Genomic DNA, 20626 nt, shown 5'->3' with positions numbered 1-20626 from the left:
GGCACCAAGACATGCAGGAGAGTCACAGGCAGGCCCACACAGCTGCTTTGAGGGATCAATGATCTAACCCAGTGGACCGCAACCCCCGGGCCACAGACCGGTACCGGTACCGGTCTGTGGGCCACTTGGTACCGGTCTGCAGAGAAAGAATAAATAACTTACATTATTTCCGTTTTATTTATATTTAAGTCTTAACGATGTTTTATTTTTTTAAAATGACCAGATTCCCTCTGTTACATCCGTCTAAAACTCACTCTTGACGCTTGTCTCGGTCACGTGATACATTTATCCGTCCCACTCTAAAGGCCAATCTGTGAAAATATTTTCTGACATTAAACTGGTCCGTGGCCCCAAAAAAGGTTGGGGACCACTGGTCTAAAGCACTTAGCCTCACCTGCAGAGCTCAGCACGTGTATGGTACCTGTTATTGCTATCACTTGCAGTAGGCACTCCAAGTTAGGTCTCACCCATTGTGGATAGGATGAAGCCCCCAATTAGATATGCCCCACACGAAATGGACCACATCTGAAAGTGGTGAGTCGCCCAAAACTGCTGACCCGCAGGTTTAGATGGGTCTGAGGCTAAGGAGAGGATTTTGGCCACTGCTGGGAGGTTGACCAAGAGACCAGTCCCATGACGTCCTCCTGCAGGCCCAGGACTGTGTGGGCCTGGTTCCTAGCTGAAGCAAGTCTGGCCCAGGCCTTTGCACTTAACCCTGTAGCAGGAAATTATTCCTGAGCCAAGCAGGGGGTTCCTACAGGCCCCACCAGCTAAAGGTCACTGAGGGTCTCTGGCCCAGCCTGTAAGCTATATGTGCCGGGCCGGGGCAGAACAGTCGAGCCAGCTGCATTAGCAGGAAGTTCGTAGGGTCAGCAGGGTTGACGCCAGCCTGGGGTCCCACCATCCCTCCCAGCTAGTCAGGGACCCAGCCTGGGTCCCACCATCCCTCCCAGCTAGTCAGGGACCCACGAGAAATCATGGGACCTTTCTACCCCCCACCCCTCACAGTCATGAGGTTGCTCCAACTCTCAGTACGGCCGGGCTTGGTCCCCTCTGGCTCCATGACCTAGGCTAGTCCTCTCCCTGCCTGAGCAAAGTTCCTTCATCCGGGAATTACAGACCTGGACAGGATCCCCTCTCTTCCATAAAGGTGCCCACAGCAGCTCAAATCAGACTGAGACACAAGGGTCTGCCAACAGTGCTGGGCAGGGTGTGAGGGGGAAAGCAACGGCCTGGGATCTGCTGTCACCTCCTAAGGGGGCCACCGTGGCCCTGGCCCACGGGACAAGGGCTAACAGGTGCTCCCTGGGGAGCTCTCACCTGCCCTGCCTGGTGGAGCCAACCCCTCAGTGTGCCCAAACCCTTCATACTGCCCTCCTGGGGGCACTGTAGCCTGGAGAACCTGTTCAGGGTCAGGGGAGAGCACTCCCAACTCCCAGGACCTCTGAGCTAGAGGTCCTGGCCCCGCCCCTTACTTTTAGGAGGGGAAATGGCCAGGCGCAGGTAAAACCAACCTCCCACTGTGCCAGCCCTTACTCTGTCCCACGCCATCTCAAAGTAGTAAATGTCCTCAGCATGCGAGACCTGGGCCTGAGTGTTTCTTCACACTTACTAAGTGCCAGAAATTCCACCATAACCATCACTTCTTACTGGCAAAGTAAAAGAAGAAGGACAAGCCAGGTCCTGGTCAGCCACTCCCAACCCCGGGGGCCACCCTGGGGTGTTCTAAGTATCCATGGTATTTGAAGTTCTCCTGCCCGAGCATCCCTCACTTCACGCCCATACCACCAGCCCCTCTGCTCAGGCACAAGCAGCCTCCTGGACAGCCAGTTGGCCCCCAAAGCTGACCTGGTGTAGCCAGCATCTTGGCGCTGCCCCAGGGCCCCCCCAAAGAGGCAGCCAACACCACAGGCTGAACTCTAGCCACAGAGTACTCTGCTCCCAACCCAGGGCCAAGAGCCATGGGCCAGGACTGAGCAGGGAACTTGGGCTCCTGCCAGTGGCCAATGGCCACTTCTCTCCCAACAGTGGCTACAAGAGGTCCTCTAAGGCTCCAGCCCATCCTTCCAGCCCCTCGAGGCAATCACCAATTCCAGTCTGCGTTCTTCTGGCCCCCGGAAGAGCTCTCTAGAACACCTGGGGAAGGAGGTTTAATTTCAAGGTCCTCCCATGATTTATGAGGGTTGCATTCGATTAACCGGGTATCAATTTCGACACAGCTGGCCAGCATACTTGCTGGGAGTTGTTATTTTATTATGAAACTGAGCACTTTCCTTTAAAAACAGAGACACCTGCACACAGGTGCCTGCAGACACATGTATCGAGAGACACAGCAATACAGCCATAAACGAATCCTCACAGGTGGGACATGTGTCCTCTGTGTCTGCCTCCCTCTCACACACTCCACACAGGACACGGGAACCACCACCACCCGAGGGTCCAGCCTTCCCTGTGGTTTTATTGCTCCTCTCTCAGCCCCTCTTCACACCCATCCAGAGCCCCCAATGTGTGTGGGGGGCTCCAAACAGAGGACAGGGGATCTACCAGCTCCTCCCCAAGCAAAAGCAGAAGCGACATCTCTCTCCTACACCAAGAAGTACACATACACACATACAGACACACATATTTATGATAGCTAGGTAGGTAGGTAGATGATAAATGTTGTCCCAATATTGATAGGAACAGAGCTAAAGTTGGGTTGTGTGCGATTTCATCACTTGGAAAAGGGATCAGTGCCATTAATGGGGCAAAACCAGGTGTTGAAAACAGGCTGGGGGTAACAGAACACCCATTCCCAACCCCATGCCAGGGCCCAGCTTTCTCCTGGAGGATGTTTTTAACATCCCATTGTGTATTTATTTAAGACATGTTGAGATCTTACTGCATATGCTTTGTATTGTGCCTCTTGTACTTAGATCATATGCTAAGCACACTGCCATTCATTAAATTTTTTTATATATATATATATATAGAGAGAGAGAGTCAGAGAGAGGGATAGATAGGGACAGACAGACAGGAACGGAAAGAGATGAGAAGCATCAATCATCAGTTTTTTGTTGCGACACCTTAGTTGTTCATTGATTGCTTTCTCATATGTGCCTTGACCGTGGGCCTTCAGCAGACCGAGTAACCCCTTGCTGGAGCCAGTGACCTTGGGTCCAAGCTGGTGAGCTTTACTCAAACCAGATGAGCCCACGCTCAAGCTGGCGACCTTGGGGTCTCGAACCTGGGTCCTCTGCATCCCAGTCCGATGCTCTATCCACTGCGCCACCGCCTGGTCAGGCTAAATAGTTTTTTAACTATGATGTTGATGGTTACATTTCATCCTATCATGGGTATCTGTACTATATTGACCCTCTTCCTGTTGTCTTCTTAATAGTAATGTAGAAGCAGATGTGTCTATTAGGTTGTACCTTCAATGATAAAAGTCTTAGAATTAAAACATATTTGCCAACTTGATAAGTTTGTTTCTTAAAAGTGGAATGTTTATAATTAGTGATGTTGAAATTTTCCCCATATTCTTCATTGTGTTCAGTGTTCTTTTGCCTCAAATTCTGCGTTCTGTGATATAAACACTGCCACCCTAACCTCCTTTGCATTGGTGTTTTCCAGACACATTTTCCTTTCCTTTTATGGGCAGTTTCTGTGTCATTTGGTTTTAGGCCTGTCTTACACATGGCATATAACTGAATATTGAGACTCCGTGTATCTTTGTTAGGAAAGTTTAACCCATTCACATTTATTGTTACGTTTGATAGGTTTCCACCCTGGAGGACTGACCTCGCCTAGCCACCATCCCTCCCCGTCAGCCTGGTCTCCCTCTAGCGCTGGAGCCAGGCACACTCCCTTCACCACAAGGCTGTCCTGTGAGGAGCAAATCCCGGAGCTGGGACCAGTACAGGCTCTGAGAGAAATGAGGCGTGTCTTTTAAAATTGAGCCCAAAGTTGTCTTAACAGGCAAAGTGTCCCCCTGCCCTGCCACCTACACACATATACACTCACAGGCAGACAGCCCGCCCCCCCCCCCCCAGGGAAGCTACCCTTCAGGCCAGGCGACTCTGACAGCACAGAGACAGCTGGGGACATCTAGAAGCATTTTTCAGTTTTAAATAAAGTTCTTTTTTAAAACAAATTTCTTAGGAGGAAAAAACCCTCCTCTCATTACCTATAGACAAGAATTTTGATGTATCTCCTTTCCGCTCTTCTCCGCAGTATTTTATTGTTACTGAGTTTTACATGCTGTGTAATTCAACTCTATTTATAATTACATAACTTCTCTTTTCACATTTTCCCTTTCCATCACGATGACCGCATTTCCTCGTCAATGTACTCTCCGTAGCGACCCAAGCCCACTGGCAGAGGTGCCCTGTCTAACGGATCCCTCACTAGCGGGAACTGAAATTGTCATTCCATCTTTCTAACACTATAAAAAAGGACACAAGGACCACAGTGCCAAAGAACTATTTCCAAAGCTAAGACTCTTTCCCTAGGACAGACCCCCAGGACGAAATGACCAGGACAAGGGCAGAGGCGGATTAAGGTAGGTTGAGGCCCGGGCACAGAAGAAAATATTGGGCCCCTTAAAAAAATAGGGAGAAAATAAAAATACATGTTAACCATATTTTTAAATAAATAAAATATATTATGTACTATTTATGTTAAAATTGTACATATGAAACCAAACTTGGTGTCATTAGAAAAAAGTGTAAAGTTGGGATTTTGTGGGGCCCTTCAGAAGTCAGGGCTCAGGGCACGAGCCCAGTGCGCCTGCCGTTATAGCCACCTCTGGTCAAGGGTGTGACCGTGTTCACGACTCTGCACCAACAGCAGCCAGCACCCTGGGATTGAGATGCTCAGGGCCCCTAAGGCAGCACAGCAACAACCTGGGGAGGGTGAGCAAGAGCCTCCTGCCAGCCCAGGACATACCCACAGCTTCTGTCTCTCGAACCAGAAGCAGCACTGTTTCTGGCATGTCTGGCTCTCCCTTTGGGGCTCGATAGGCTCTGTTGGCCATGATGGATTGTTGCTATTTCTTGGGATGGAGCTGGGAGGTGGTGTGAGCTCCCCCCTGAGGGGATGAGGGCAGGGCAGGGGAGGGGAAGGCAGGGCAGGGCAGAAATAGAAGAAATCAAGAGACACAGTGAATGCGCTGGCAATAGCACCTGGAGCCCAGGTACACCTGACCCACAGCAGGACACTCAGCAGAGAGCCAGCTGGGTCCTCTGCCCTTGCCCCAATGAAGAGATCTGTGGACAAAGGCTGGATCAGCAGCCCAGAATGGCAGCCACACAGCTGGGGGCAGAGAGGAAACTGGAAAGAATGAAAGAGGGGGCAAGAGGCTAGATCACAAGGGACAAAGACAGCATCAGAGAAGATTAACCTCTGTTCATGGAGAGGAAAACGGTCTCATGCCTAAGAGGGAACTCCAGGGGAGCCCAATGCCCATGCCGCCATCTCCCTGACTCTCTGCCACTGGCCCTTCTGCTTCCCTTCTTGCCTCCCTCAATCCATTCTTCACACAATAGTCAGTAACCTTTAAAAAAAAAGAAGCCATATCCCATCACTCCCTGATTTAAAGCCCTCCAACAACCTCCCACAGCTCTCAGAATAGTGTCCCAATGATCTTTACCATAGCTGCCAAAGCCCTACACCACCTGCCTTGTTGACTCTCCCATCCCTCACCAGTTTGCTTCTGTCCTTTACCTCCAACATATCAACCTTGTACCTACCCCAGGGCCTTTGTTCTTCCTGCTCTCCCTACCTCAAATTTTCTACTCCCAGCTCCTCTTGTGACTGGTTCCTTACCATCCTTCAGAATTGAGCTCAAATATCACCAATTCAAAAGGGCTTTCCCAGACCACCCTGTCTGAATAGCCCTTTCCCTGTCACCTACCCCCAATCCTTCAGAGCATGAATCGACATATGACATTATCTCATTTATTTCTTTTCCTCAGTTGCTGCCAGGCTCCCCCACAGGAATGAGGACAACTGACATCACTGAGTCCCCAGCACCTGTAGCAGCACTTAGTAGGTCCAATACATATCTCATGAGTGGATCTCTTTAGTTTATTTGATCAGATTCCCAGACCCTGGATGGTGAGACAGTATCTAATGGGAACCCAGCACATGGCTAGAAAGCCCACCCAGACGTCTGACTTCCTGTGGGCAAAGAGCTCCCTCCAGGAGCCAAGCACTGTGCTGCACTTTCAATTCCCATAACATGTTTAATCCAGACTCCAGGACTGTAATTTTAGTGTCTACATTTTCCAAACCAAAAAAATCAGAGCAAAGGTCTAACAATGGGTTTTCTTCCAGAGTTGTGAATTGATTGATATGAAAAGTCTTGCTAAAGGATTAATAACTAACCTACATGAGCTGCACGGTTAGTGAACGGCCATCAGGGGCACCGTGGTCAGAAAAATGGGCTCTGGAGACAGACAGCCTGGACCCAGACCCAGGCTGAGATCCTTCACAGCTGTGCAACCTTGAGCAAGGCCCTGAACTCCTCTGTGCCTCCGTTTCCTCCTTGTTGGAGGTCATCAAGAGGGCATAACCACTGTTGACCTGAGAGCTGGGCCTGGGCTCCTCTCCCCTCCCCTGCCCTTGGAATATATGTTCATCCCACTATTCCCACAGTGGGAGCTGTTTCCAGGATGCAGCCTTGAGAGCCATCCGTTGTTGAGACCATCTGGACAGTGTCACATGACTTATACCAGTTAAGGCCTCTCCATAGACTTCTAAGATTGTGGCCACTTGAGGCCTCTCCATAGACTTCTAAGACCCACTTGTCTGGCCACCCAAGACAAGCCTCATAGGTTCCTTTGTCTCCTAACCCTGCCACCTTCCAATGTGGAGTGCCCGCCTCTTTCTTCGGAAAGGCCTGGAGCTTTGGCTTGTATACCACACACACTGGCTGAGATACAGCTTTTCTGTAAATTGCCTCATAGTGTGGATTTCAAACATATTTTTTCACAGAACACTTTTAGCAAATCACACTGGCTGAGGTACAGCTTTTTCCAAACTGTGTCAAAGTGTGGATTTCCAACTAATTCTTCCACAGTTAGAACACACCAAGCAACTCTACCTCTTAAAAGATGACAGGACCTAGCCCTGGTCAGTTGGCTCAATGGTAGAGCATCAGTCCAGCATGTGGATGTCCTGGATTCAATTCCCAGTCAGGACACACAGGAAAGGTGCTTCTCCACCCTCCTCCTCTCCTTTCTCTCTCTCTCTTCCTCTCCTGCAGCCAAGGCTCCATTGGAGCAAAGTAGCCTGAGTGCTAAGGATGGCTCCATGGCCCTAGAATGGTTCCAGTTGCAACAGAGCAACATCCCAGATGGGCCGAGCATCGCACCCTATTGGGCATGCTGGGTGGATCCTGGTCAGGTGCATGCGGAGTCTATCTCTCTGCCTCCCAGCTTCTCACTTCAGAAAAATACAAAAAGATAAAAAAAGATTCCAGGATCTAAAAAGTCAGGTGCAGCTCATGTTGCTGGGATAGTGGGGCCCAAGCCCCAAAAGCTGCATCAGGGTGGGAAGGGCCAGGACTCCCAATTAGACACCCTGACTTCCTTCCCTGGAGTCTGGAGCCCATGCACATACTGACAACAGACAATGTGGATGTATACTACCTGGGTCATCGGGACACTGCTGAGGTACGTAGTACAGTACCACAAACTCTCAGGAGTCAGTGCACATTCCAGCCTCAGCAAGGGAACAATCAAAATGAATAAACCCAACAATCCCTTTGGGTAAAGAGAGCACAGGTCCATTGGTGGGGGACAGAGGGCTGTCACAGTCCATGTGGACATGCCCCTCAAAACAGACAAAGCTCCAAATCACCACATGGAGTGAAAAGAAGTGGGTGGGGTGCCACCTACAGAAGATCTGTAAGGACCACACACCGTGCATTCAGAACGGACGTGTCGGTGTAGAACATGCAGGTGTAAAAGTACTCAGAATGAATTTACGCCAAATTCAGGAAAGCACTTGTCTCTGGGGGAGGCACTTAAAGGACCCTTAAGCTTTCCTCTGTGATGTTTTATTTAAAATGAAAAAAAGAAAGACAGGCCACCAGAGTGACACAGGTTAATTGCTATTGAATCTGGAGAGGTAAACAGGTGCTCTGGTTTGTATGCTGTGTGGCTCCCTGTATCCTTCAAGTTTTCTCCAGGATAACAAAAAAGAGGATGACCAATGCACCGCCTGCTGAGTGCTAGGAGTGATGTTGAAGCTGCACACCTGGGGTACCAGCCCTCCTCTACTCCGTGTCCCCCTCACCTGTCCAGGGCAAAGTGCCCACGACCAGCAGCCCGGTGCAGCGCGCTGCTGTTCTCCAGTCTGGCCAGCGTGTCCATGCGTTTCACCATCAGCTCCAACAGGTCACTCATCTTGCGGAGGACACCTCGGGACTCCAGCCCACCCATCACTGTGGGCAGAGCGCGGTCACAGTCAGGCAAGGCACGAGCAGCCTAGAGGCTACCTGAGGCCAGTCTCCAGGCCAGAGTGGCTCAGACCCCAGCCCCACTCCCATCTTCCCAGGAAGAGTCGGGGTCAGGAAAGGGAGCCTGTCCTATCCCTCACCTGCAGGACAGGAATCCAGAGAGCAGTGAGCCAACCCCACTCCCTACCAGCTGTGTGGCACTGGTATAATTTTTCAACCTCTCTGGGCCTCCGTTTGGTTGCTTACAAAATCAAGCTTTAGACATAACCTCAGGTCTGTGAGATGACAGAGAAGGCCCAGTAGTGGGACAGGTACCTCAGAGCCCCCTCTACCAAGCTCCAGACAGAACTTCTGGATCAGGGTTTCTAAATTGTCAACCATTCACCCCACACCTGAACCTCCGGCCAGACTTAAAATCGGGATTCTCGGGCCCTGGTCTATATCTGTCAATTCGAATCTCTAAGACAAGGGGCCCAGGACCCTGCCCTTTGCTTGTGTCCCACATGGCTCAGATGCACAGGAGAGGTTGTGAGCCCCTGTTCGAGGGGTTTAGGATCCTGCTCTGCTAAGTCTCAGGCTGGACCACATCCCTCCCCCACCCTCTTCCCTAGGCCTCACTGGAGAAAACCATTGTGAATTTGTCCTGATTCTCAAACTAATATTGGGTTCCCAAAGGCCGGAGACCTTGTGAAGAATAAAATGAAATGAAAACAAGGTGCTTCAGCTAAGATCCCGTTAACCAGCCAGAGATTCTCAGCCATTTCCTTTCTATTCATTCCCTGTCATTATAACTACACACGCCTCTTTCATAAAATCTTGTTTTAAACAGCCCATCCAAACAGTCCATAGGTGCTCAGTTCCGGGCACTACTCCCAACTTGGTTCTCTCTGGACTCCAAGGGACAGGCTCTGAGTCACTCAAAACACGTGAGCTGAGTCAGAGGACACCCAATGCTTCTGGGGTTCCGGGGAGGGGCAGGGTTGCTTTGGTCGGGTTCCTTGGAAGCAGATCCCAAAACAAAGTTCATTTATTTGAGTGATGAAGGAAGCCCTGGCTGGGGAGTAAGGAAGTGACACAGGGCTGGGGAGACACCCAGAAAGGGTATCGCGACACTAGTTAAACGAGCAGGTGTAGGACCCGACGTAGACTTGACCCCGCAGGCAAGGGAGCAGGGGTATGTACACACCATCTCTCACCCGCCACTGCTCCAGGGCTGCTCCAGTACCTGCTCTGGTACTTTTCTGCGGAAGCAGGAAAGCCCCCAGACAAAGAACCACAGGGCAGCCCCCAGACATGGGAATCCTAAGGGCCAAGAGGTGTGAGTACCAAGTCTCTGCTCATGAAAGAGTCCGGGCCCAGTAGGCTCAGAGGGGCTGGGTGGGACACTTGGGCCCTCACCTGCTTCTGCCACACATACACACCCATATGGCCACGGGGTGTTAAAGGTCATTGTAACACTCTCCAGCTCAGCATCCCCAAAAAGGCAACAATACTAGATCCAACTGCAACTCAATGTTACAGTGCTAGGAGGGGGCAAGAGAGAGCATGGCAGGCCACTGGGAACAAGAGGCAGAAACAAGGAGCTGTGAGAGCATGAGAGGACTGGTCTTCTCTGCTTCAAGGCTGGGATTGAGCTGAGAAGGGCTGCTTATGACATTTCTGCTTTGCTTGTCTCCCATATCCCCTAGGTCTGGGCCCAGCCCAGTGGATGTCACCACTTCTCACACCAAGTCACCTTCTGGCTGGGTTCCCCTGTCAGCTGAACCCACCTGCGGTCAGAAGGGAGGCCACTGGGAGCCAGGGAGGCTCACTCACATGTCATGGCAGTGCCAGCTGGGCACCAAATCTGGAGCAGGGAGGAGCTGCAGTCTCCTTAAAGAGCCAGGGTTCCAGCTCCAAAGAAATAATGGGAGTGAATGGGGAGGGAGAGAGGAAAGGAGGGGCCAAGGGCAGGCAGGACAGCAGAGGAACAGGAAGAGAAAGAGGCCCACACTCACTCACACACACTCATACACACACACAGACCGACACAGGGTAAGGTTGGTGTTGGAGAAAACGGCCATTAAATGGATGGGCACGTCACTTTCCTTCTCTGGGCCTCAGTTTCCCCTCCTGTAAAAAGGGGGTGGTGGATTAACTAAGCCCTGAGTCTCTGCAGGCCGGTGTTTTCCCCTACTTGCCTGTAGAGATGAGGGTGATGGGAAAGGTCAGTATTATTCCTGGAGAAACTGGCAGGATCCTCGTAAGGAGAGAGCTCTGCTTTGTTTTGCTGAAGCCCTGGGTGGGCCACAGCAGAGTCTAGCTGCCCAGAGCAGTGAGACAAAGAGAAAGCTAAATGACTGCGCATACAAGCGGGAAGACTGGAGTTCCTGGCTCAGCCTGAGAGACAAGCAGAGAGAACAAGGCACAGGGACAGGTGGCAGGACGGCCAGAGGGGCTAACAGGAGGGGTGGCTTCTTCTGCACGATGACAGAGTAGGGAGGGCTCTGAAAGGCAAGGGCACAAGGGGGAATCATCATCCTTTTGCTGTGCTGAGCAAGGAGCCAAGCCCCCATCCCATTACCTCCACCTCTGCATGGGAGAGGGGGCACTAAGGCTGAACAGGGTGCCCTCCCCACCAGGTCAGAGTGGGGGGCAGGGGAGGCAGGATAATTCAACAGAAGCAGGAGATTTGAGAAAGAGGTGACCAGGGAAACAAGCCCCTGAGAGTCCTTGGAGACATTTGGGATTCTGCATTGCCCTTCATAGGAGGAATTAAGTCAGTTCTTTAAACTGTCAACAGAATGAGTGACTCCAGAAGACTGAGGGCTTATGGGTGACCTAAGGAAACAGAGCTCCTGTTTGCAGATAGATCTGCAAGGCAGCCTCATCAGACTGGACCAAGGCCACAGACACCTCCCTAGCTGCGGGAGTCCAGAGGCCATGCCCATTGTCTGCAGACTGCAGACTCCAGAAGCTTCTGAGACCTGCACAGGGCAGGGTTTGGGTCCCTGGGAGGGAAGCTGGCTTACACACCCAGTCTGGCTACCCTCCCCACGTGATGTGCTCCCAGGGTACCACCACTTGCCCTGGGACTGTCAGCAGAGCCAGCTCCTGGCTTGACAGGAGTCACCTCCCCACTCTTGGCATCAGCTAAATTGAAACATATTTAATGTGAGGCCCCAGTGACACATCTAGAACTCACACATGTTCCCTCCATATTTCCATATAAATAAAGAGAGCTGGGACAAAAGATACAAATGGCTCCTCACATTTACAGACGGGTGTTTTATTGCCTGCCGAGGCTTCGTCCCCTCCTCAGACATGCGCTCTGTTTCTCGATCTCTCCCATCCTCCCTTGTCCTCCTTTCTTGTCCCCACCCCCATCCTTTCCCACTGCATCTGGAAATGGAAGGAGCCCCCACCTGAGCAGATAAGACAGACCTCCCTGCTCTTGACATCGTACAGCTGGAGATGTGAGCACACCCGTCCCTGTATGTGGCCACCTCAGAAACCAGCTGAGGCCACAGGAGCTCCAGGGTCTGGGCAGCGGAGGACAGAAGAACTGACTAAGAGGAAGTGCCCAGACCCTGTGGTACCGAGATCCAGGGCCAGAGACAGCTACAGAGCAAGTATTGCCCAGGTTTAAGTCCTGGCCAGAGCCCAGGCAGTCTGACAAGGTCAGGCCATGCAGAAACCTGGGGCAGACACATGCAGGTAAAGCAAGGACCTCCAGCATGCAGACCCGTCCCCGTCCACCCTCTCACCCGCCAGAGACAGCCTTGGACCTCTACTTCAAGACAAAACAGGGAGCCAGGAACAGCCACTCATGCTCTGGAAAGGAAGCCTCAGACACACTGTCACAACCCCTGTCATTGGGGGGAGCAAGGACCTCCTCAGGACAAGAGAGGGCAGTGGAGGCAGGAGGCAGAGAGGAGGGACTGGGGTGGGAAGGGAGCACACACAAAAAATCCTCCCCCTGGGCCCAAGCCAGGCCCAGCTGCAGCAAGAGAGAATTAGGTTAGACCTCCTCCGAGTTATACTTCTCCCTTCGGCCTCCTTCTCCCTGAATCTTAAGATGAGTGAGCAGAATATGCAATGAGGTGCCTGTCACATTTTATCCCCAGACTAGAGAACTTGAACACAAAGTATACCAGCCCGGAGGGGAACCTGGGGAGGCCATAGTCCATACCAGCTGTGGGAGGGTCTACTCTCCTTTCAGAGAAAGCCTTTCCTTCCCCAGCCATGTCTTTGTGGGACCACACTTCCCTCGGGCTTGACAGGAAGGGCAGGAGTGTTTCTCCATCTGTGCTCAGATGGTTTTGTTGACCAGTGCAAGGATTTTTTCCCCTGAAATGTGGGTTCCCAGCTCCTGATTCTTCCCTGGGACTGCAGAGAACAAACCCAATCCTACCCATGACCTCGGAATTCCTCCCCAGGCCCTTGGAACAGCCCCTAGGCAGAATCACTGGCACCTCTTAGGTTTGTGAGCTGCTCAGACAGGGTGTGGGGTGGCACTTGAAGGATCAGGATTTTAAACCCCCAAGATAAACTTGGGGCTCTTCCAAGTCTCCGCTTTGGGTCTCTCCAAAAAAATCAGATTAATTCAAGGGCATGAAAGAAATTGGAAGTCAGTAAGAAATGGGATATGAAGCAAATCAGGGTCAATTCTCCTGGGTTCTCAGAGGCCCTTCTCCTTGTCCACAACCTCCTTTGGGACTTTTAGTTCCATATTCTAGGCATTTAGCTTTAAACAGGAGACCCATCAACTCCACTCCTAGGCGTCCCATCAGAAACGCCCACGTGTCCACCAGACACTGTACTAGAATGCTCAGAACAGCACTATTCACAAAAGCTCCAACCTGGAAACCACCGAAAGCCCCCCAACAGTAGAAAGGGTAACTACCCCGTGGTGTGTTCTTAGCATGGAATGCCACACGGCGGTGAAAACCATGCCAACCACACACCTGAGACAACAAGGCTCACAGACGTGACACCCACAAAGGACACATGCTGAATAGTTCCGTCCTCATAACGCCCAAAGATAGGCAAAACTCCTCTGCGCTTGATCCTGCTAGAGTCAGGATCCCGGTGCTCTTAGGGAACTGGAGAGAGGGAGGAGGCACGAGGGCAGTTTTGGGGGCTGATCACATTTTGTTTCTTGATCTGGGTCACTGGTTGCATGGACGTGTTTTGTCTGTGCATGTTATACTCTAGTGGAAAGTTCACACACACAAATGCCTCTGCTCTAACCGCATGATGTTGGCCAAGTCCTCTCCCCTCTACGGTTCTGTCCACCCCTAAGACACACATCTAGGTTGGAGTTGGGCTCCTACCCCATCTAGCAGGCAGAAGTGCAGAGTGCAGTGCTCAGCAGGGCTCCCACATGGCCCTGGTACTCTGGGCCACTGGGCCCACCCCTGCCAAGGGGCCACTCCTCACCCCTCTGAGAGCTGAAGAGAAACCTGACACCCTTCTCTCTGGTTCTCGGACTTCCATCTCTTGGATCCCTGACCCTTCTGGAGGCCCAGTTTCCTCAAGCTCCTTATAGCAGCCCACCCAGACAGACACACCCCTCCCCAGGGATGTTACCCAGGGAGCTAGAGCATCACTCCCTACACCCCCTACCCACATGACCTCCAGTTCCCCCACCAAGCTTCCCTCCACAGCACCTTCACAACAGGCCCAACTGCTCCTCCAACCTCCATCCTCAGGTTTCTCCTATGTAGAAATTCCGGCACCACCTTGGCCCCTTTCCCTTTCCCTTTCTTGCAACATCCCTATCTCACACTTGACACCTCCAGTAAATATGAATGTGCTTATCCTAGTTGCCAGATGCTGGGCCCTGTGTACATGTTCTCTGAATACCTCCCCATGACGCAGACACAATCATCCCCATTTATCAGATGAGAAAACAGAGGCTCAGAGCCCACACGGTCTCTGCAAGACAGACAGGGAATAAATTAACTTACACTCAGGCTTGAATGACTAATAAATGTGAAGCTCCTTCTGGGAGCCCTTGCAAGTTTAAAGAAGTGTATGTGAAACACAGGAATGACTCTAATAATGAGACACAGATGGCATAGTAAGTATCCCTCGGAGCACCCCGCTGGATGACAACCATTCTACTATAACTAGAGGGTGTAGTTGTCATCATCTGGAGCAGGGAGCCAGTCAGTGGAACCCACAGGGTTCAAGAGGGTGGACTTCAAAAAGAGACTTCCCAGAAGGGCAGGGAAAGCCCACAGAGCCAGCTCCTGGACAGTTCCAGAAACCCCATTTGCCTCAGTTTCCCCACTGCCCTATGTTCCCCTCTGTGACACACTGAGCTGGATAAAGGAGGAGGGTGCCCAGGTCATCACCCCATCACACCCCCATGCCATGTGAGCTCATCCAACCCAACCCCTGAAGATGATTATTACTTCCTTCCCTGTAGGTGACTTGGCCAACAGTACACAGCTGGTACATGGTGAGCCAGGGTACAAACCAGGGCCATCTGGTTCCCAAAGCCCATGCTCTGAACCTCCATTCCATGCCCTTGCAAGTACCATGTACATAAAAAACTGCAAAGATCCAGGCTGTGTCCCAAGAGCCCAGAGATAAGGCACATCAGCCCACAGATAGGGCTGCCCTCTGCACCCTGCTGTGGCCACAGCCTGGACCAAAGACAGAGAGTGCATGAATTTAAGAGACCAGTTTCATATTCAGGACCCCCCCCCCTCCACTAAAGAAGCAACTCAGGCAGCATTTTCTGATGGCTCAAAGACCCTTCCCCAGCCTAGAGGGAGGGATCCTGATGATCATGACCAGGACCAAAGTCAAAGCCGCAGGCAAGGTCATGCAGCCCACGCCAAGGCCCCTCTCCACTCACACATCCACTGATGAGGGGGCCGGTGCCTGGAACAAGGCCCCAGAAAGCTGTCTGCGGTGCCCGGATCAAAGCCCTCCCTCCCCTGCCCAAAGACACCTGCCTGCACCACTTCTAACTCCCCTTTCTCCAGAGAGATACCTTCTGTGCGGATGGTGAAAGGGGAGTCCCCTGGACGCCGGGACGAGAACTGGCCTCCCAGAGATGTCATCAGGAAGCAGAGTGAGAAGAAACCGATGCCCAGGACAAAAAGCCTGCAAAGAGCGACAGGGTGGGTCAGGGGCAGTCAGTGACACACATGCCTACCCAGTGAGGGCTGGGACACAACTGAGTGAACAAGGGGTGGGTGGGAGCATGGACAGGAGAATGAAGGATCAGGGACTAAGCCAGGTCTTCCATCAGCACAGAAGACAGACCGCTCCATGACAAGAAACTGGCCACAAACTGCGACAAGATCACAAGGGACAAGGCTGCACACGTGGGCGTGAGGTTCCAGCCTCACTGGCAGAGCTCTCCTAATCCCCAGACCAGCAGCAGCAGCATCACTTCGGAAATGCTGGAAGCGTAAATTCTTGACTCCACACAGGTTACTGAATCAGACACTTTGGGGCAGGGACAAGCACTGTTTTCACGGGCTCTCCAGGTGATCCTGGCACATGCCAGAATTTGAGAACCAGTTAGTACAGAATCAGCATGACTCGATTCCAGCCAGAGAGTAAAACGACACCCACGTGGATCCCATCAGTCATCCGGGTCTGCCCAGCACCTGTGCACACAGGCCTTGCTGCAGCAGTCATGGGTGTGCTTGGACACCTCCTTATCATGTTCAAGGGGTTCACTACCAGACAGTAAGATCTAGAAGTGTAGGGCCCTGTGGCCGCCTTCAGTGCCCAAACTCTCCCCAACCCATATCTTCACCAGGCAGGCATACGGAAGATTGTCCACCAGTGCCATGGACTGGTCAGAGTCAACACCTGTTTGTGGGGGTTTTACGGGTGTGTGCTGTCACGGTGCTCTGGAGAGCTGGCCAAAATATGACTGCTGTTCATTGCTTCAACACAGAGGCACTGCTTATTTACCAGGTGCCAGGTACTAAAGTAGTCCCAGGCGGACAATAGGGAACCCACCCTCAAGTCCCCAGCCACAGATTCCTGCTGCTTCTATTACTAGATCCTGGGCCCCAAACAGGAGAACCGAGCTCCCTGGCATAGCCCTGGGGTGGGCAGAGGTAGCAGCTGTTCTGGGACTTTAAATCAATCGGAGAACTTGATGAGCTACCGTGATGAAAGGGGATCCCTCCCCCCTCACAAGTCAGAGTGAGGGGCTCCATCTTGCATGGAGCCAGGCTTACCACGGGGAGCCCAAGTCACACCAGGGACCTCCAGACCTCTCACCCCACCCCATCCACAAACCCCACATGTGTCTGTCTCTCCAGAAAAGACGTGCTTTATGCATTTTAATCTTCATTATTTGAAACTGGCAGAGCAGTATTTAATTAAGATTTGGTCCATTAAAGCAGTGGTCCCCAACCCCTGGGCCGCAGACCAGTACCGGTCTGTGGGCCATTTGGTACCGGTCCGCAGAGAAAGAATAAATAACTTACATTATTTCCGTTTTATTTATATTTAAGTCTGAACAATGTTTTATTTTTTAAAAATGACCAGATTCCCTCTGTTCCATCCGTCTAAGACTCACTCTTGACACTTGTCTCGGTCACGTGATACATTTATCCGTCCCACCCTAAAAGCCGGTCCGTGAAAATATTTTCTGACATTAAACTGGTCCGTGGCCCAAAAAAGGTTGGGGACCACTACATAATTGCGGAAGAAAATAAAAGCGCAACAAAATTCCCAACCCATATTTAAAGGAAGCTGTTAGAGATTGAAGGGAGGGCTGGGATAGAGCCCAAAACAGAGAGAGGACTGAAAGCTTCCTCCAGGAGATGACAAGGAAGGCAGGCAGGATGGCACAGAGACACTGCTCCCTCACACACCCCCCACGGACCTCTCACAGAATCCCACCAAGCCCAGAGTGGGGCTCAGGCCCTGGGATCCCCAAGATGCAGTCAGGCTGGTCTCAGGACTGTTGTGAGAGGAGGTGGTTGTACACCCAGGAGGGTCCTGGGGAAATCAGCTGCTCGTCCTCCCAGCCTGAGGACAAGGATGGACCCCTCAACCTTCTCATCCTTCCCTTCCCCCACTCCCTTCCCCAGCTATGGGGTTGTACTTAGAGATGGGAACCTCCACTCCGCTGTGGGGTCCAAAGACCTGCTGTGAAAGTGTATCTAAGCCTTTAGCCCAGGAGCTGAAGTTTCCAACATACCTTGTTTGCACTCTCTTTACCAGACGCCCACAAGGGGCCATTCCAGCTTGCCCTTGAGAATTACAAGAAAGGATGATATGGTTGGAGGGCTGTCCCCCTGGTCTGAATGGGACACAAAGACTCCACTTTCAGGCTGTGAGTCTCTGGTCTAGGGAGACCCTGAGGTGAAGATACATAACGCAGGGGGCTGGGGGAGGGGAACCTATGCAACCCCAGAGCCTGAAAGACCCAGGGCAGGACCCCAGAGGGATGGGGGTGGGGGGGGGGGGGAAAGAACAAGAGGCGCTGTCCATGGTGCTGGAGTCCCCGCCACTCCTACCCCACCCCTACAGTCAAATTGCACTCGGAAATGTAAGCGGCTGGGCTTCCTGCAGCCTGGACGGCAGGTGGGACATAGGGGCAGGTGGGACATAGGGCGGATGAGACAGGGTAAGGACCCTCCCAACCTACTGGTCAGCTAGAGATAGAGGATTTCCTGGAGGAACAAGACCCCTTCCAAAGATGCTCGCTTCCCCTGGGAACCTTATGTCAGGGCTCTTGAATCCCTCCCATTCACCAGCTCAGGGTCCTGCCCTCCGAGTCCCCAGCCCTAAGGTCCTCCCGCATCCTCCAGACGGTGTGGTACAGCATGACTCCTGCTGTCAGAGAGGCTGTCTCCCCAGGCCCGCACAACAGGCCTGGTGCGCCGTGTTCTCCAAGTCAGGAGAAGGGAGGGACACCAGCTGGGCAGGGCGAAGGGGAGATCCGGTCAGGGGCCTCGAGGGGAGGGGCTCAAAGTCGGCCCCTCCCACAGTCCAAGCCCCGCCAGTCCAGTTCATGCCCTCGTGGGCTCCTAAAAGCTACTGGACCCTCACCTGTGGCCGCATCCGGAGTGCAGCCCCCACCCTATCCTCCAACACTCCCTCTGCACCCTCTGTCCCCCACTTCCCGGGTGAGGAGGCGCTCGGACCCCGCGGGGCTCCCTTCGCCTGGCACCTCCTCCAACCGCAGGCCGGACTCCACGGGCTCTTGGGAAAGGAGGGAGCTGCCCAACCCTGCCCGGATCTGGAGGCCTCTCGGGTGAACCAGCAAAGCCCGAGGGCCCCCGCACGGCCCCAGCTCTCCCCGGTCTTGGCTGCCTGAGATTGGGGTGGGGGATCGGTCTTCGCTTGCATCCTGCCTCCATGCGCTTGGCACGTTCCCGGCTTCCGCCACCCTTCCACCCCGCAACGCCCCCGCCCGCCATCAGGGGTGAATCCCCAGCAGAGGGGGTCCTTTCCTCAATCTCGGGACACTCCCGTTGGAGACAGCCCGCATCCCGCTGCGAGAAGAGGAGTGTTCAAAGAAAAGGAGTAGGGAAGGGGTGGCACAGGAGAGGGTGGGCGGGCCGACCCAGGGCTAGACCGGCCCTCGAGGTGCGACGCCGCTAACAGGTGGAGCCGTCCGCGAAGAGGGGCAGGACCTAGAAGCGCTGATAAGGGGCGCCCTGGCTGGGCAGCTTCCCGAGCCCAGGGCCATAACATGGGTGCTTCCTGCCCCCATTCCCACCTTTGCACCCGGAGTCCTCTCCAAACTGGACCAACTCGGGACACGTTCCGGAACTACAGACCCCGCCCCACACGAACGCGAACCCCTGGTTCCATGTTTCCCGAGCCTCACCGGCCGTCCCCTCGGCCACTGGGCATGCACCCTCGCAGGGACCTACCTCGCGCACCCCTAACCCGCGCCCCCTCGAGGAAAAAGACCTCCCCGCGCCAACCGGGAGAGAACTTTACCGAAAAGGTCTCAGGGTGACCAGGCATCTTCTGACCATTATCTTCCCATCGGGGTTGACCGTGATCATTGTTCAAACTTGCCTGGGCGAGGAGCCTCAGGCGAGGCCGGGCCCTGTCCCGCCGCGTCGGGGCCGCGAACCCGCTACTATCGGAAACTAGGTCCAAGCTCAGCGAGGGGAGCGGGGGTCGGCGGCTTAGCTATTCCGGCTTCGGCGGACTGAGGAAGGGGAGCGACGCGGCTGTCGGCGGGCGGCGAGGGCTCCCGGCCGGGCCGTCTCTGCGTTTCCGCCCTCCCCGCCTCACATTTTGGGGGCCGGAAGGCGGCGCGCCCCCAGACCGCCGGCCGCGGGTCTGCCTGCTCCGGCTCGCTCGCTGGGCGGGACGGCGCCGCTGCGTGCAAACGGGCTCCCCACCGCGGGCGCCCTCATCCCCAGGCCCGCGCCCTCAGTGCCGACTAGAGGCGGCCCGGGCCCGCGGCCCGGCCGCCAGCGCCTCCGGCCCGCGTCGCTCCCGGACCCCGCGCCGCGCAGCGCCCATGGCTCTCGGCGAGGGCGCCCTGCGCCCGCCCTGCCGCGCGATCGCACGGGTGTCCAGCGTCCGGCCCGCGCCGCGTCGCGCTACGCGGGGAGGCGCCGCATTGTTTCCTCAGAGGAGGCGGCGAGCCGCGGCTGGGGCGGCTCAGGAGCCGCGGCCGCGATTTCTCGGCCCGTCGGTGCCACCTCGTGGCAGAGGCCCAGAAGCGCACCCTCTGTGCCCGGGGTGGGGCTCTGGGGCCTGGCGGGCGGGGTTCACTGTGCCTCCCTCCAGCTGTGCAACTTCACCGGGCCCCGTCTTCAGAAGCATCGTGGGCGCTACCAGCGCTGAGAGCCAGGATCTGCTTGGGCTCCTGTAGAGCACCGAGGAGGTCAACGCTGAGAAGAGACCCCCGCTTTTGCTCGGTGCCAGGGCCCTCCCTCCAGCCTCTGGCCTCTGCCTCTGGTTCCCCTGTGCCCTGCACCAGCCCCTGCACACCCTCTCTGATTTCGCTTTGCAACCTTCACCTATCCTCCGACTCTCTCTGGTCAGAGGCTGCCGCGGTTCCCCTTTGCTTAATGATCTACGCTCAGACTTGGCCTGTGCCCCGCTGGTTCTTGACTGAGCCCAGAAACGGGGGCACTCTGTGTGGGCCTGAGTTCTAGACTCAGCTCCTCCAATAACCAGTGGATGACTGGTGACTCCTCCACCTCGGTTTCTCCACTATGAAATGAGAGTGACCAGAAG

The 20626-nt window shown here is 53.9% G+C and overlaps 1 protein-coding gene across 2 annotated transcripts in view; it reads right to left on the bottom strand.

The window, feature by feature from the left end:
* Positions 1–19953, bottom strand: part of MGAT5B (alpha-1,6-mannosylglycoprotein 6-beta-N-acetylglucosaminyltransferase B) — a 63807-nt gene extending 43854 nt beyond the window's left edge. For both annotated transcript variants that reach the window (XM_066381311.1, XM_066381312.1), the window contains exons 1-3: positions 19367–19953; positions 15432–15544; positions 8281–8428 (exon numbers count right to left, since the gene is read on the bottom strand). In XM_066381311.1, the coding sequence (XP_066237408.1) occupies positions 8281–8428; positions 15432–15544; positions 19367–19434 (329 nt within the window). In that variant the 5' untranslated portion in view covers positions 19435–19953. The remainder of the gene's footprint in view (positions 1–8280; positions 8429–15431; positions 15545–19366) is intronic.
* Between the last annotated feature and the right edge of the window lie 673 nt (positions 19954–20626).

Source organism: Saccopteryx leptura, chromosome 4 (genome assembly GCF_036850995.1).
Source record: "Saccopteryx leptura isolate mSacLep1 chromosome 4, mSacLep1_pri_phased_curated, whole genome shotgun sequence".
NCBI classification, from domain to species: Eukaryota; Metazoa; Chordata; class Mammalia; order Chiroptera; family Emballonuridae; genus Saccopteryx; species Saccopteryx leptura.
This window is presented reverse-complemented; position numbering and strand designations above follow the sequence as displayed.